This window comes from Orcinus orca, chromosome 1 (genome assembly GCF_937001465.1).
Source record: "Orcinus orca chromosome 1, mOrcOrc1.1, whole genome shotgun sequence".
Taxonomy (NCBI): domain Eukaryota; kingdom Metazoa; phylum Chordata; class Mammalia; order Artiodactyla; family Delphinidae; genus Orcinus; species Orcinus orca.
This window is the reverse complement of record NC_064559.1, coordinates 14,650,779-14,664,006: the sequence shown is the minus strand read 5'-3', so window position 1 is coordinate 14,664,006 and position 13,228 is coordinate 14,650,779. Positions and strand designations below refer to the sequence as shown.

At 39.5% G+C, this 13,228-nt stretch overlaps 1 protein-coding gene across 2 annotated transcripts in view; it reads right to left on the bottom strand.

Annotated features, from left to right (window-relative positions):
- RAB3GAP2 (RAB3 GTPase activating non-catalytic protein subunit 2) overlaps window positions 1-13,228 on the bottom strand; it is a 90,285-nt gene that overhangs the window by 60,126 nt on the left and 16,931 nt on the right. For both annotated transcript variants that reach the window (XM_033430450.2, XM_004271021.4), the window contains exon 2: window positions 11,587-11,648. In XM_033430450.2, coding sequence (XP_033286341.1) covers window positions 11,587-11,648 — 62 coding nt within the window. The remainder of the gene's footprint in view (window positions 1-11,586; window positions 11,649-13,228) is intronic.

Sequence of the window (13,228 nt, the reverse complement as noted above, 5' to 3'; positions counted from 1 at the left end):
GAACTTCTTTCTTCTGCAAGGTATGCTGAAGAGGCTGCACCCACTCCCGAAAGATAACGAGAAGAGTAATACTGGCAAAATCCCAGTTTTGTTTTAGTAAAGCTCCATTTTTTAGGAATTTTGCTATCCAGTTTGCTGTTTTGTTTTGATTTGTTTTTTCAGTTTGCTGTTTTGAATGTGTATTTTTCTACATATAAACTAGGGAGAAAACGATCCCCTAAAGATGAAAGTTATAAGGTAAAAGTAAGTTGTAATTCAGTTCTCCCTGGACCCACAATTTCTGTCAGAGCATACAGTCTCTGTTTAGCCAGCACTCACCCAGGACTCCTCACGGTGCCTGGGATGTAAGCTGAGGGCATCACAACCCTATGGTTCCCTCCCCAGGAACTGAGACCCAATTATACCAACTCTGAGGTTCAGGATTTTTCAAATGATTGGAGTCTCCCCTTCAGTAAGAAGGCTAGAAGCAGGGCAAGTCATACAGGGATATAATTTAGGTATTGTGTTTGATAAGAAATTAGGAGCGTCTAAAACTCTTTGATTGGTCTCTTATCCTAAAATTTCCATCTCATTGCAATAAAAAAGAAATCCAAACAATGCTCCAGAAAAGGGATAATGCAGCTCTCATTTTGGCAAGTTCCACAAAAAATAACTGAAAAGAATAACTGAACATCTATACAAATGGGTTCTTCCTTTTATCATACTTCCAAAATTATGTACAAACAGTAAACTCTAAAAAGTCTGTAAAAGTTACTTTTCAACAAAGAACACGATTTCTGTGTTTCTATCCTGTTTTCAAAATAATGCCACTAATAAGGATGAGATCTGTATTTTTATGTTTGCTCAAAAGACAAAGAGTTTAAGAAATTCAAAGATGGAAGGCATTGAAAGACTAACTGGCCCAAACCTCATTTCATAATAAAGATAGCAGAGTCTTAGGGCAGTTGAGAGATGTGCTCCAGGCCACACAATCAGTGTCAGAGCCCAAAGGAGGGCCCTGCTCATCTTGGTGGGTACCTGCGACAGCTCTTTGAGAAGCCTGGCTCCCCTTGGGACTTGACTCTAGTCTCAGTCAATGAAAAGTCCTTCTCAAAAAGAACTTCCCTATTACTTATCACTATATACCAGGCTAGTCTTTCTGTGGTTCTGTGAACCGACTTAGAGCCATGAAGAACCATACTTGAACATGGGAGCCAGCATATTCTTGAGGCATTCCTTTAAGCATTCCTTTAGAAATACTCTTCCCTCTCTCTTCTGTCTGTCCATCTCAAGTTCCAGTTCCTATCACAATTCCATCCTCCTCTGACTTCTACCGTCTTTCGAACTTATTGCAATGAAAACTCTTACTATCCTCTGTTTATGCTGGGATTGCATTTCTCCCATGCTAGACTAGAAGCCTTCTATGCTTTCTATGACTCAACTCCACATGCAGCACAGCCCTAATGGTAAAAATGAGGAAATAATAGCGTTCCAATTTCTCCTTACTTGTAGTCACAAAGATATTTGAATAACCTAATATTTATTCTTGCATATGAAACTGTACGACAATGAGCAATTGATTCAAAGTTAGTATCCTAAGTAACGTATCCTTAAGTAATAGTATCTTTAGTTATGTTTTTCCTTAAGTAATATTACGATTTAACATTTCAAGATTCTGGCTGACAGATCCATGGCAGGTACAAGTTATATATAAAAAGGGACAGAGTACTACTCCCTTAGTTGGGCCTAGAACTCAATGTCAAATTATGATCATGCTCTGTCTGCCAGCAAATGGACTACAAGTGATCCCAGAGCAAACATGAATTTTGCCACATAAGTACTAACCAAGATAAAAGCACAAGAAACCGGTATCACTTACACAGAAGCAAATTCAGAGACACTACTCCACAATGACTAGTTACATCCCCAACCCTGCTGAGCCATCTCAAAAATGTACATTTTTAGTAGCATGAAACCAGAAAAAGAATCTTCACGTGGGTCAGCATTCCGGTTTCATCTCTTGATGATGGGGGGGAAAGGGGGTGAAAACCAATATCTTCTGTCATTCTTCACTGCATTTCCTTTTCTATGTCCTCTCTAACTCTCCATCTTTCCTTGTAGCTGTGGGACTAAAAGCAGACCCCCTTAGTCTGTCGTGGCAAAGCTGGACGCGTACAAGCAGGAGTTCCATACACCAATTGTGAAAACAGGTTAGGAAATGCTCACGTGATTCTGTTATACAGGCAGACCTCAGAGATGTTGCGGGTTTGGCTCCAGACCTCCACAATGAAGCAAATATCACAACAAAGTGAGTCACGTGAATTTTTTGATTCCCCAGTGCCTATAAAAGTTATGTTTACACTGTCCTGTGGTCTAATAAGTGTGTAATAATAGCATTACGTCTTAAAAAATGTACATACTGTAATTTTAAAATACTTTATTGATAAAAAATGCCAACCATCATCTCAGCCTTCAGCAAGTCATAATCTTTTTTGCTGGTGGCGGGTTTGAAATCGCCCAAGAATCACCAAAATGTGACAAAGAGACATGAAGTGGGCAAACGTTGGAAAATGGCACCGATAATTTGTTTGAGGCAAGGTTACCACGAACCTTCAATTTGCAAAAAAAAAAAAAAGCTGTATCTGCAAAGTGCAATGAAACGGGGCATGCTTGTAGTATATATGTTATGCTATATTATTATATCATATCATCATTAGGATTTGACGTGTCATAAAATTCTAGAGCTAAAGTTTTAGTCTTGCCACTTGGGAAGGATGCTAGCTTTTGTCACGAAATGCAAGGCTGCGTGCTCTGAAGACGAGTTCAACAGCTCTCTGATCCCAGCCACAGTGGGGTGGGCGTGGGACGACCACCAGCTCCCGGTCACATGTAATTCCAAAGGCACAACATTCAGTGTATCAGGTTCAATAAGATAAAAGGCTGCTAATGACACAACTAAAAACAAGTGATATCCTTAAAATTACACACAGTGGTAGATTTTTGTTATTTCTCCGTGGGTTTAGCTATTTTTCCCCAAGCAGTGTAAATGTTATCAGAAAAGCATAAAGCAAATTTACAAATTGACAACAACTGTCAGTGGAGGTGGGAGAAGAAGTCTTACATAAATCAAATTTCTTTCAATAAGTCCTCAAAAAAGAAAAAAAAAAATCCCTTGTACATCTGGGTGATGTACATCAACAATCAACATGCTATATACAAAGGCAAACAAAGAATAAAAGGATGGGAAAGTACATGTCCTAAATGGTTCTATAATGTCTGCTACGCTGTAACCAAGCAATTTGGTAGAAATCAGGCCACAGTCACTTGAAATCTCCTCTCACCATAAGGAAATCCTTTGGTATCATCCTAAGCAGAGGACAGTGGGTCCGTCAAGAAGTGTTTGCCCCAGATGTGTGCTTGCGTTTGGCCACCTAACTCGACAGGAATGAGACAGGAAGGACGGCAGTGATTTGGATGATGTACACAGCAACATCTGCCAAACACTTACTAAGCCAGACACTGTGTTCAATGCTTTACACAAAAGTCTTACTTAATTCTCACTGTCACTCTATAAGGAAGGTTCTATTACTACCCTCATTTTGAGATGGAGAAACAGAGACTGATCAAGGTAACTTCTCCACATGACACAGACCGAGCAGGGATTTGGACACAGGCATCTGGACACAGGCCCTGGGGTTCAATTGCCTGGGCAACCTCTGTGCTGCTTCCACACTGCACTGCCCTGGGAAGCTGGGCCCTATAAGGAAAACTGCCACAGCACCTTTAACTCTGCTCTGCTGCTGGGCATTCAGAATGAAGGGGGTGACGAGAAGCTCTACCCCGCTTCTAGACTAAAAGACGAGTGCCCCTCAATGATTAAAAAAGTAAACGGAGGAAAGAGGGCTGTAAAGGCCTAGTAAGGATGTGCCAGGAAGTCTCAGCACACACTCGTTGGCCAATAAGATGTAAGCTCATCACTGTTTTCTACCATAAGGGCATCTGCCTACCAATCAGATTTTTCTGAAAACCTCCCACACAATAATGGGGCCCACAGCCATGAACAAAACTCCCTTGAAGATAATGATCCTAAAATAATGCCATCCTCTGACAAGGCAGTTAATTTCCCCAGCGAGGCATGATATTAAAAAAAACAAAAACAGCATCACCAGGGGCTACCACGGCTTTTCACAAAAGCCAGCATGTACCCAGTTACTAAAGGTAACATTAAATACATCCATTAGACATAAAACACAGCCCCTGTTTCGGGGTGGGAAGAGAGAAAGTATAATTTTATTTTAGTATGGCCTAAACTTCAAGGATTTTTCTTTGCCTTGAGACTAGTAAAATTTTTTCTCAATCTGCACATATAACGGAAACCACTGGTGTGGGTTATGAAAAGGAATCTTTTCTAAACGCTAGGGCTGTGACAAATATATATTTTAAAAATTTACTTCTTTCGATTTTAAGCCCACAAATTTGTCAAACGATTAGTCTTTCACAACGCAGCAGATGGTAAAACTGCAGTAATTTAACCGCCTTTCAATTATAGCTGGCCACCATGGGGGCTGGTAAATTATCACTCTGTAAACATAGTGGCAAATGTTTTCTGGTGTATCAGCTACTGTGATGACTAAAGAACCACTGAAGTAGCCCACAGTAATTTTTCAAAGCTTTCAATTTTAGTTAATAAGTCCGTCGTTTGCAATTTTCACTGTCACTGTCATCGTGCTAACTTTCACAGGCATGTACACGTAACAGTGGCGCCAGCAAAATCCAGTATAAATAAGGGTCTGTCAGCATATTCACTGTAATTCTCAGTAGTTTACTACCTAAAGCAAAGAAATAAACTAGTCAGCTACACTTTCTAAACAAAGAGACATAAGTGCTTCAGCAATTTTGAAACACAAAAAAGTAAATAATGCCATGTAAGTTTTCCTTTTTTCTAGTCTACTATTAGCATATATAATACCCAATGCTTCTCAAACATTTTTTTAGGTAGCAAGACTTTTTATTCCCGAACAAAATTTTATACAATATCTTAATATATGATATAGATAAAAGCAGAAATGAGGAAGCTACCTAGCACCCTTGCAGAGCCCTAGAGCTTTCTCTAACATGGCATGAAAAGTACTGCTCCCGGCCATTTTCCGGATCAGGGACTAAAATTCTCAAGTGAAAGATCTTAAGGTCTTGTCAAAATTAAAATGAGGCAAGGCAAGAGCTCTAAATCTGGTTACAAATTTGATTACAGATAACCCAAAGAAAAAAAAAATTACAAACACAATTAGTCACAAAACCCTCTGACTTCAATCTCAATTTTTAAAATTATTTTTCTTCCTAACCTTAGAGGAAGTTAATGATAATTCAGTAACTCTTACAGTTTTATTTCAATTGTCAATTCAAGTAGGATTAATTCTGCTATTATTTATTTTTTAATTGTATATATAATGTGACTCCATTTTTAGAGAATTTTCTGTGTGGCCCATTCATCCAACCACTCAACCAAATATGCCTACATTTATAACCTCTTAAAGTTAATAATGATGATTATCCTTAGGTGTTAGAAATTTGATTATCTTACTCTTTTTATTTTTCTATAATACCTGAATTTTTGGTAATAAACGTGTCATTTTTACAAAGCAAATTCATTACTCACAAAAAAATTCATTTCACAAATAACTACAATAAAACACCAAAACTAAAAAGCATACTTCTTTATTTTTGAAACAACTGTTTAATATTAAATACTAAATCTATGTGGTCCCTAGGCACCATGGGATATAAGAAAGTACCAAACAATTCCTGCTCAAAAACTTTACTGTCTAGTTGGACAAATAAGACTAATAAACAAGAATCAATTAGCACCCAATATAAATCAGAATAGAGCTAATAGTTAAATTAAATGCTATGGACTTTAAATTGCTATTAGTGTCCACACACACACACACACACACACACACACACACGCTCCCGCGCTCACACACACACGATAACAGTACACGTTCCTAAAAAATATTTGAGTGAAAAGCTTGAAAAGATGACAAACCTCACTCATAAATTTAAAAGTACAAATTAAAACACTGAAATGGCATTTCACACCATTCTGATTTTGCAAAGATTAAAGTTGGATAATCTACTAGGGGCAAACAATTTCAAAAAGTACCTGAGAAAAGCAGGCCTCTGTAAGAAAACATACCCATCTCTCATAGTTCTGAGTTTCCCAATATTGATAAAAATATGGGTACAGAGAAATATTTCATTTTTTACAAAATAAATAGAGCACAATGGTAAAAAGCAATTACCTCGGAGATGTTTTCATTTCTGTGACACAGAGAGTAGAAGGAGGCACTCTCATGTACTGTGTTTGGAATACACACTGGGGCAGGCTTTTGGCAGCACCCTTCAACAATTTTTATTAAAATTTGAAACATGCACACTTTTTAACCTTAGCAATTCCACGTTTAGTTATTTATTCTAAAGGAAAAATAAGAATGGCTAACATTTATTGAGCACATACTACGTATGTTCCAGGTACTATTCTAAGCACGTCTCATTTCATCCTCTTAATAATCCTGTGATTTTAATCCTATAATAATCCTATTAGTCCCACTTTAGGAATGACGTAACTGGACTGAGAGAAGTTAGGTAACTTGCCCAAGGTTTAACAGTCACTGAGTGGCAGAGTTAGGATAGAAATTCAGGCAGTCTGACTTTCATTCATGACACTACACGCATGTGTAACCAAAGATGCATAGTAGATATAAAGATGATTACAGCATCTCCTGTGATAGAAAACAGAAAAGACAAAGAACAAACAAAAACAAAATGTCCCTCAACAGGGGTGTGGCTAAATAAATCATAGTATATCTATACAATGTAACAGTTAGTATTCCTTTATAAGAACTAGATGATTTATATATGCAGACACAGAAAAACCTCCATATTACATTAAATGTAAAAGGCAAGAGGTAGAACAATATGTAAAAATGAAGTCTACATGGACTTTCAGGTAAAGAGAGAATTAAACAGATCAATTTTACTCTCACTTTCCCCAGCACTCTCAACCCCACTAAAAACAACAGTAGAAGAGTTTGTTTCAAGTACAGACAAAAAGAAGGAGAGGAGAAAAGCCACTAAAATTTGAGAGCTAGAAAGCAGACGGACAGGTGGTAACTGATTTTACAGTCCCTGGAAAACTAACTCCCACTAAAGTGGCGGCGAGGAAAGATGAGAAGCAACCCCAGCTGCACTGCAAGATTGCCAATAGGCTTAGGAGTTGGTGCCAGCTCCCCCTGGGAGTGAGGGCAGAGATGCGGCTGAAGTCGGGAGGCTTGGTTGAAAGCAGCTCCCCAGATCCCTTCCCCCATCCCACACAGTCAGCCACTGTCCCTCCCTCCCTGGCAGAAGCCATCACCAAGCCAAAACCAACTGACAGAGCTACCCTACAGGAATGCCTGAGGAGTCCAGACTTGAACTAAAATGAACAACTGTCAACAAGAGCAAGGAAAAGTGGTGGCTGACCGCATAGTGAGACTAAAAATAGGTCACTTTTAAATATTTAGGCATAAATAGTGCCCCCAAGACTGAGCCCGGATACTGGTTGGTCTGTGGCCAAAGACCGGGGAACAGCTTACACTCACCTTTGCTGGCTGGCAAACAATCCTTTAACTGCACTTTTCACACTAGCAAATCACTCCACCGGTATCTACGAAAACCCAACTCATGGCCATAAAGATCAAAGGGTTTTTTTTACCCCCCTCTGCTATTTTTTTTCATTTATTAAATAACTTTTTTTAAATTGAGGTAGGGCTGATTTACAAGATCAAAAGTTCTGAGGCCCCCAAAAGGGGCCAAGAAATTTTAGAGAACAAAAAGGTAAAGGCAGCAAGAAAAGCTGCGAGAGTTATACTGAAAGCCATGGGCGAGCCCAAGACTTCTGAACTCCAGCACGACTAACATTTTGGGTGGACAATCCTTTGTTTGAAGGGCTGTCCTGTGCATTGTAAAACGCTTCACAGCATCCCTCCCTGGCCTCTACCCACTTAGATGTGCCTTCCCCCAAGTTGTGACAAACAAAAATGTCTCCAGACATTGCCAAATGCCCCCTAAGGGGTAAAATCACCCCCAGTTGAGAAGCACTAGGCTAAACCCAGCTTGTGTTAACATGGAAAGTCACTGTCAAAATGAGTGTTTCTAATAGTCCAAGGTCCAAAGTCCTGATGAGAGCCCACCTGAGGAAAGAGACCCTCTGCGGCCACCATCCCCTCACAGGAGGAGGGCCTCGGGCGCATCCTTAGCGTAAGGTGGGTGCTCTCCTTCTGCCTCTGGCCAATCCACTGCTTACGTCTCTTGCGTGGTAGATAGCACCACAGTCTAAGGACACTAAAATAAGGCAAAATATTTTCCAGCATTACCCCAGATTATTAATGCTCTAATGCTCTAATCAGGTCATGCTGTCTCCTATTGCTCAGCCTGTAAACAAACATTTCTCTGGGGCCTCGATCTGACCAGCATGCTTTTTGCATTCCCTGTTAATCTGCTAAATCATTAGTGCCTCCGTAAACTGCATTATGTCACCTTCTGTAAAACAGATGGGACACATTCCTAAGGTGTCTCTTAAGTGGAAAATTTCCATGCTGCCTACCTTAACTGAGGACCTTAACCCAGGACCTTCTGTGCTTCCTGTTCCAGAAATCGCCGTCAAACAAATCCTCGATTCTATACTTCCAACCCTTTGGTCTTAATACACCAACGAAGGAAAGCTCATTAAATCTGCCTTGCCAGTTAAAATTAAATTAAACCCTACCAAGCTTCTTCCCGAACTGGCTAGATTCCCATCATAGCATGAGGCTGAGCAACACACCACTTCTTTCCCAAAGCAAAAAAATTATAACCCCAACTAAAAGCCCTTACAACACTGTAAAAAATTCTATTTACTATTTGTTATAGGATCATTAATAGGTAGACGTTATAGTACAACTACCTTCTTTTCCCATTTCCCCCAGCCAGGTCCCCTTTGTCATGATGTCAGCTTAAAATACAGTACAGAGGAAGATCTTTGTTTTGCCTTTTCTTCTGTCTTGAAAGCCTATTCTGTTTGCCTTTCAATCCTTTCGTGTATTTACTCACGGGCAAGGAGGAATTCCTTAACCTTATTCATTGCACTTGTACACATAAAAGTTACGCCTGACATGGATCCATTATTTGGGGCATTGTTATGGACTGAATTGTATCCTGCAGCCAAACTTCACATGTTGAAACCCTAACCCCCCAATGTGACTGTATCTGAAGATGGGGCCTTTAAGGAGGTTAATTAGGGTTAAAAGAGGTCATAAGGGCACAGCCCTCTGATAGACTGGTATCCTTCTAAGAAGAGGAAGGGACACCAGAACCGGCTCTCTGTCTTCGTGCACAGGGGAAAGGCCAGGTGAGGACACGGCAAGAATGCAGCCATCTGCAAGCCAGGAAGAGGAGTCTCACCAGAAACCAACCCTGATGGCACCTTGATCTTGCGCTTCCAGCTTCCAGGACGGTGAGAAAATAAATTTCTGTTGTTCAAGCCACCCAGTCTGTGGTATTCTGTTATGGCAGCCAAGCAGACTAACACAGGTACGAAATATCTATAGGAGAAGGACATTTGTCCTTTTCTATAAGAGAAGCCATCCTTAAAGTTCCAAAGCCTACCAGTGTCACAGACGCTTGCTTTCTTGGACGTGGCTGGCTACTGCTGATAACAGATACTAGAATATGCTTTCTTCCCTAAGCCCTCATTACAGCTGACACCCCAGAATCGAAAATAAAGAGGCTTTCTCCTTCCTTAGAAAAGCCTTATCCAGACCCCTGGTACTAAATCTCTATGATTACAAAAGCCCTTTACTCTCGTCTGCCATAAAAATAAGAAACTACTCTCAAAGAGCTGACAGACTTCTGGGGATAAAAAGCACCCTAAAGTTTTTATAGTTGTCTGCTGGACTCAGTAGCAGCGAGCTGGCCTTCAGGTCGGCATTCGGTGGCAGTGGCTACTGCACTTTCCTCTTAGGTACCCTTCTCTGTGGTTCACCGACACACCACTGCAGCCCGCCTAAACGGACCAGAACACAACATGTCTCTAATGCCAGACTAATGAAGAATGAAAGCCTACTTTCTTCTGCTGGTCACAGTAACCACCACCCAATGGCAATTGATAGAGAAGCCTATCATTGTTTTGACAGTTACAGCACCCTGACACAACCATAAACTGACTTTATGACAGTCTGCTTTTTCCAGTCCTGGTCTCTCTCATCTTTAATGTGGCCAAGGCCCGCCAGGTGGACTCTGAAGGAAGGCAGGTTTTGAGTTTGCCGTCTGTCCATGACAAGAGAGAGTCGAAGTTCCCTCTCCATGCCGACTAGGTGGCTACACCTATTAACCTTGACTAGGGCGTGTACTTCTGCGTTTCACACATCTGCCAAAAGTTAACTCTGATTCTTGCCATGCCTCTGGAGCTGGCTGTGCCTTTGGACTTGTTCATCACCATAGCTGGTAGCAGAAATAACAGAAATCTTTTGCCTCAGCTTAGTAAACTTTCTAATAGTCCTGGTATAAAACATGTTTCTCAGCCAAACTTCAAAATGATCCTATACATGGAAAGTTCTGGATGATGCTGCAGTGTAAGGCAGAGGTCATACCCTTTTCCCTGGCCACAGTGCCATTTATGTTCTCACCCACCAAACAGGCTCCCTTGGCAAAGATGTTGTCTTGTTTTGAGGACAGGATCCAAATTCAAAGAAGCTCTCTTAAACACTGCAGAAACACTTAAACACAAAGAAACACTCTTAAACATCTCTTAACATCTGAATAACCTCTGAACCCCACTGTCCTGGCCCACTTTTGTTGTCTTCCAAATACCCTCATCATGTACAAAAGACTGTGACAGGGTAAAGGGTTCAAACAGTTAGGAATGATTGCTACACCCAGAATTGTTGTCAACGAGGCCTAACAATACTGTTTCACTCGCCACATTTGCCAAATCCACAGTGTGGGCAAATCTGTCAAGACAAAGAGAACAACAAGCCTCCCTCATCCCTGAGGGCCACTTGTAAATATTCAAATTTTATCCGAATGAAAAAATATTCCACATGTAAGTAATTTCATGTGTTTTCAGAATGAGCAGAAGCATACTTCAGCTTTCAACTGAAACAGTTAAGATGCGTCATCCCCAGATTTAGGATCTCCTTGCCAATAAAGAGAAGACAACATACTTTACAGGTCAGATTTAAAGGAGGCCTGATAACACTTACACATTCTAACTAGGCTGTCATTGTCTACGTCACCCAGAAGCAGCTGAAACAGTGGAACATCAAAATGAAATACTGTAAAATAAACCAACACATGACCTTTATGAGTAGGAGAGGCAACCTATTCCATAAAGCAGCCAAGGTGAGCTTTAAAAACCAGAAATCAGATAGTGCAGTTTCTGATCACATGCAGACTAAACTTCAAATTCACAAAACTCTACACCAGGCCTGCCTGATTTTAAAATGTTAACCTAACACTGAAATATGTCACCATCATTACAAAAGGAAAATGCCGCTATCAAAAAGCATGCACATGTTTACAAAGACTTACAGGTTCTTGGGGCTCTGTTTCTTCCCATGCTCCCCAACCATCATCTTCCCAGTTTGATTTACCTATTTTGAAAAAGATGAAAAGTGCTTACATGAAATATAGAGCTTAAAATATTTTAAAAACATTTCCTGTAAACATAATAGAATCAACCCCTGATATATAATAAGTATTATATAAATATAATGTTCATATTAAGGAAGAAAACAATGGTAAACTATACTAGATCAGGATTTTGCTCTATGTAATAACAACCGGGAAACATGTGACCTGAATTTCCAAATGTATGTAAAAGTGTGCAGGTTATTTGGACCTTAAGATACTGGACATCGAGTTTATTTACATTTAGATCAAACTGCAAACGTGACTTTAAAAGAATCTTAAAATGACAAATATTTGTTACTTAAGACATCACACAAGTTAAATATACACAATGACCAAAAACATACCTAAAATTCCACACAGATATCTTTAAAAGTGTTTTAATAAGACAAGGTATCAAAGATAAAGAAAACTGAATTTTGAAACCAGATAGGTCTACTATTCACCACCTTTTCCTGATACTCTGTGATTTCTTATATGTGAGAACACTCTCTTGGATTAAAATAAGATGTTCAACCAACACTGCAACGGGGAATTAAAAATCCCAAAATTGATTTGGACAGTATGATCCCTTACAATGCTTGTGTTACTCATTTTTATATAATTATCTTTGAATTTATCTCACATCATATCAGAAGAGAAGGAATAAAACTATAATTTTTAAAGGAACTACTCTGAAACAAACAGTATACTTTATATGTATTACCTCAAATTAAATTAAAAAAAAAAAGTTCCCCCAAAATGTGAAAAGAGCAGGCAGTTGCCTAATTATAAGTTTAGGCCCCAGAATCAGATTACCTAGGTTCACATCCTGGATCCAGCACTTACCAGCTCTGCGACCTGGAGCAAGTTACCCTGTACCTATAAGTTTTAGTTCTCTTACCATAACATCATGGAAAACAACAGTACCTAGTGGGGTTGCTGTGAGAGTTTAAACCAGACAGCACACGAAAGTCCTCAGTGCCTGACACATAATAAGTTCTCAATGCTAGTCATCAGGATTTAGCTATCAAAATACTACAAAATATAAATAAAATACTGTATTTAAACCAATCAGCTTCAAAATTCTGGGGGAAGAATCAACTTAAAAGATGGGACTGAACCTGTTATCTAGGATGCTGACAGTAGGAAAGAAGGCCCGCGTACTGCAAAAAACAAAACAAAACAAAACAATTTAACAAATGTTCTGTTAAATACCATGTGCCAAACCCTGTAGGAGAAACACAGAAAAACACAAACATATGAACTCCTTTTCTTGAAAGAATTTGTGATCTAGTGTAGGAGAGAAACAAACATGTAACAGCCATGGTGAGTGCTGTAATCGAATACTATGGGAACTCAGATGAGGTAGTGACAGAGATGAAAAAATATAGTGAGGAGTCATCTTCAACTAAGTCTTTAAAAAGTGGCTAGGAACTTTTCAAAGGCAGAGGCAAAAAAATGCCATTTTCAGATAGGGGTTATCACATAGCAACTAACATTATTCAGCATTTCTATATGCTTCAATGCTTTATAGACATTAATTCACATAAGCATGACAAGG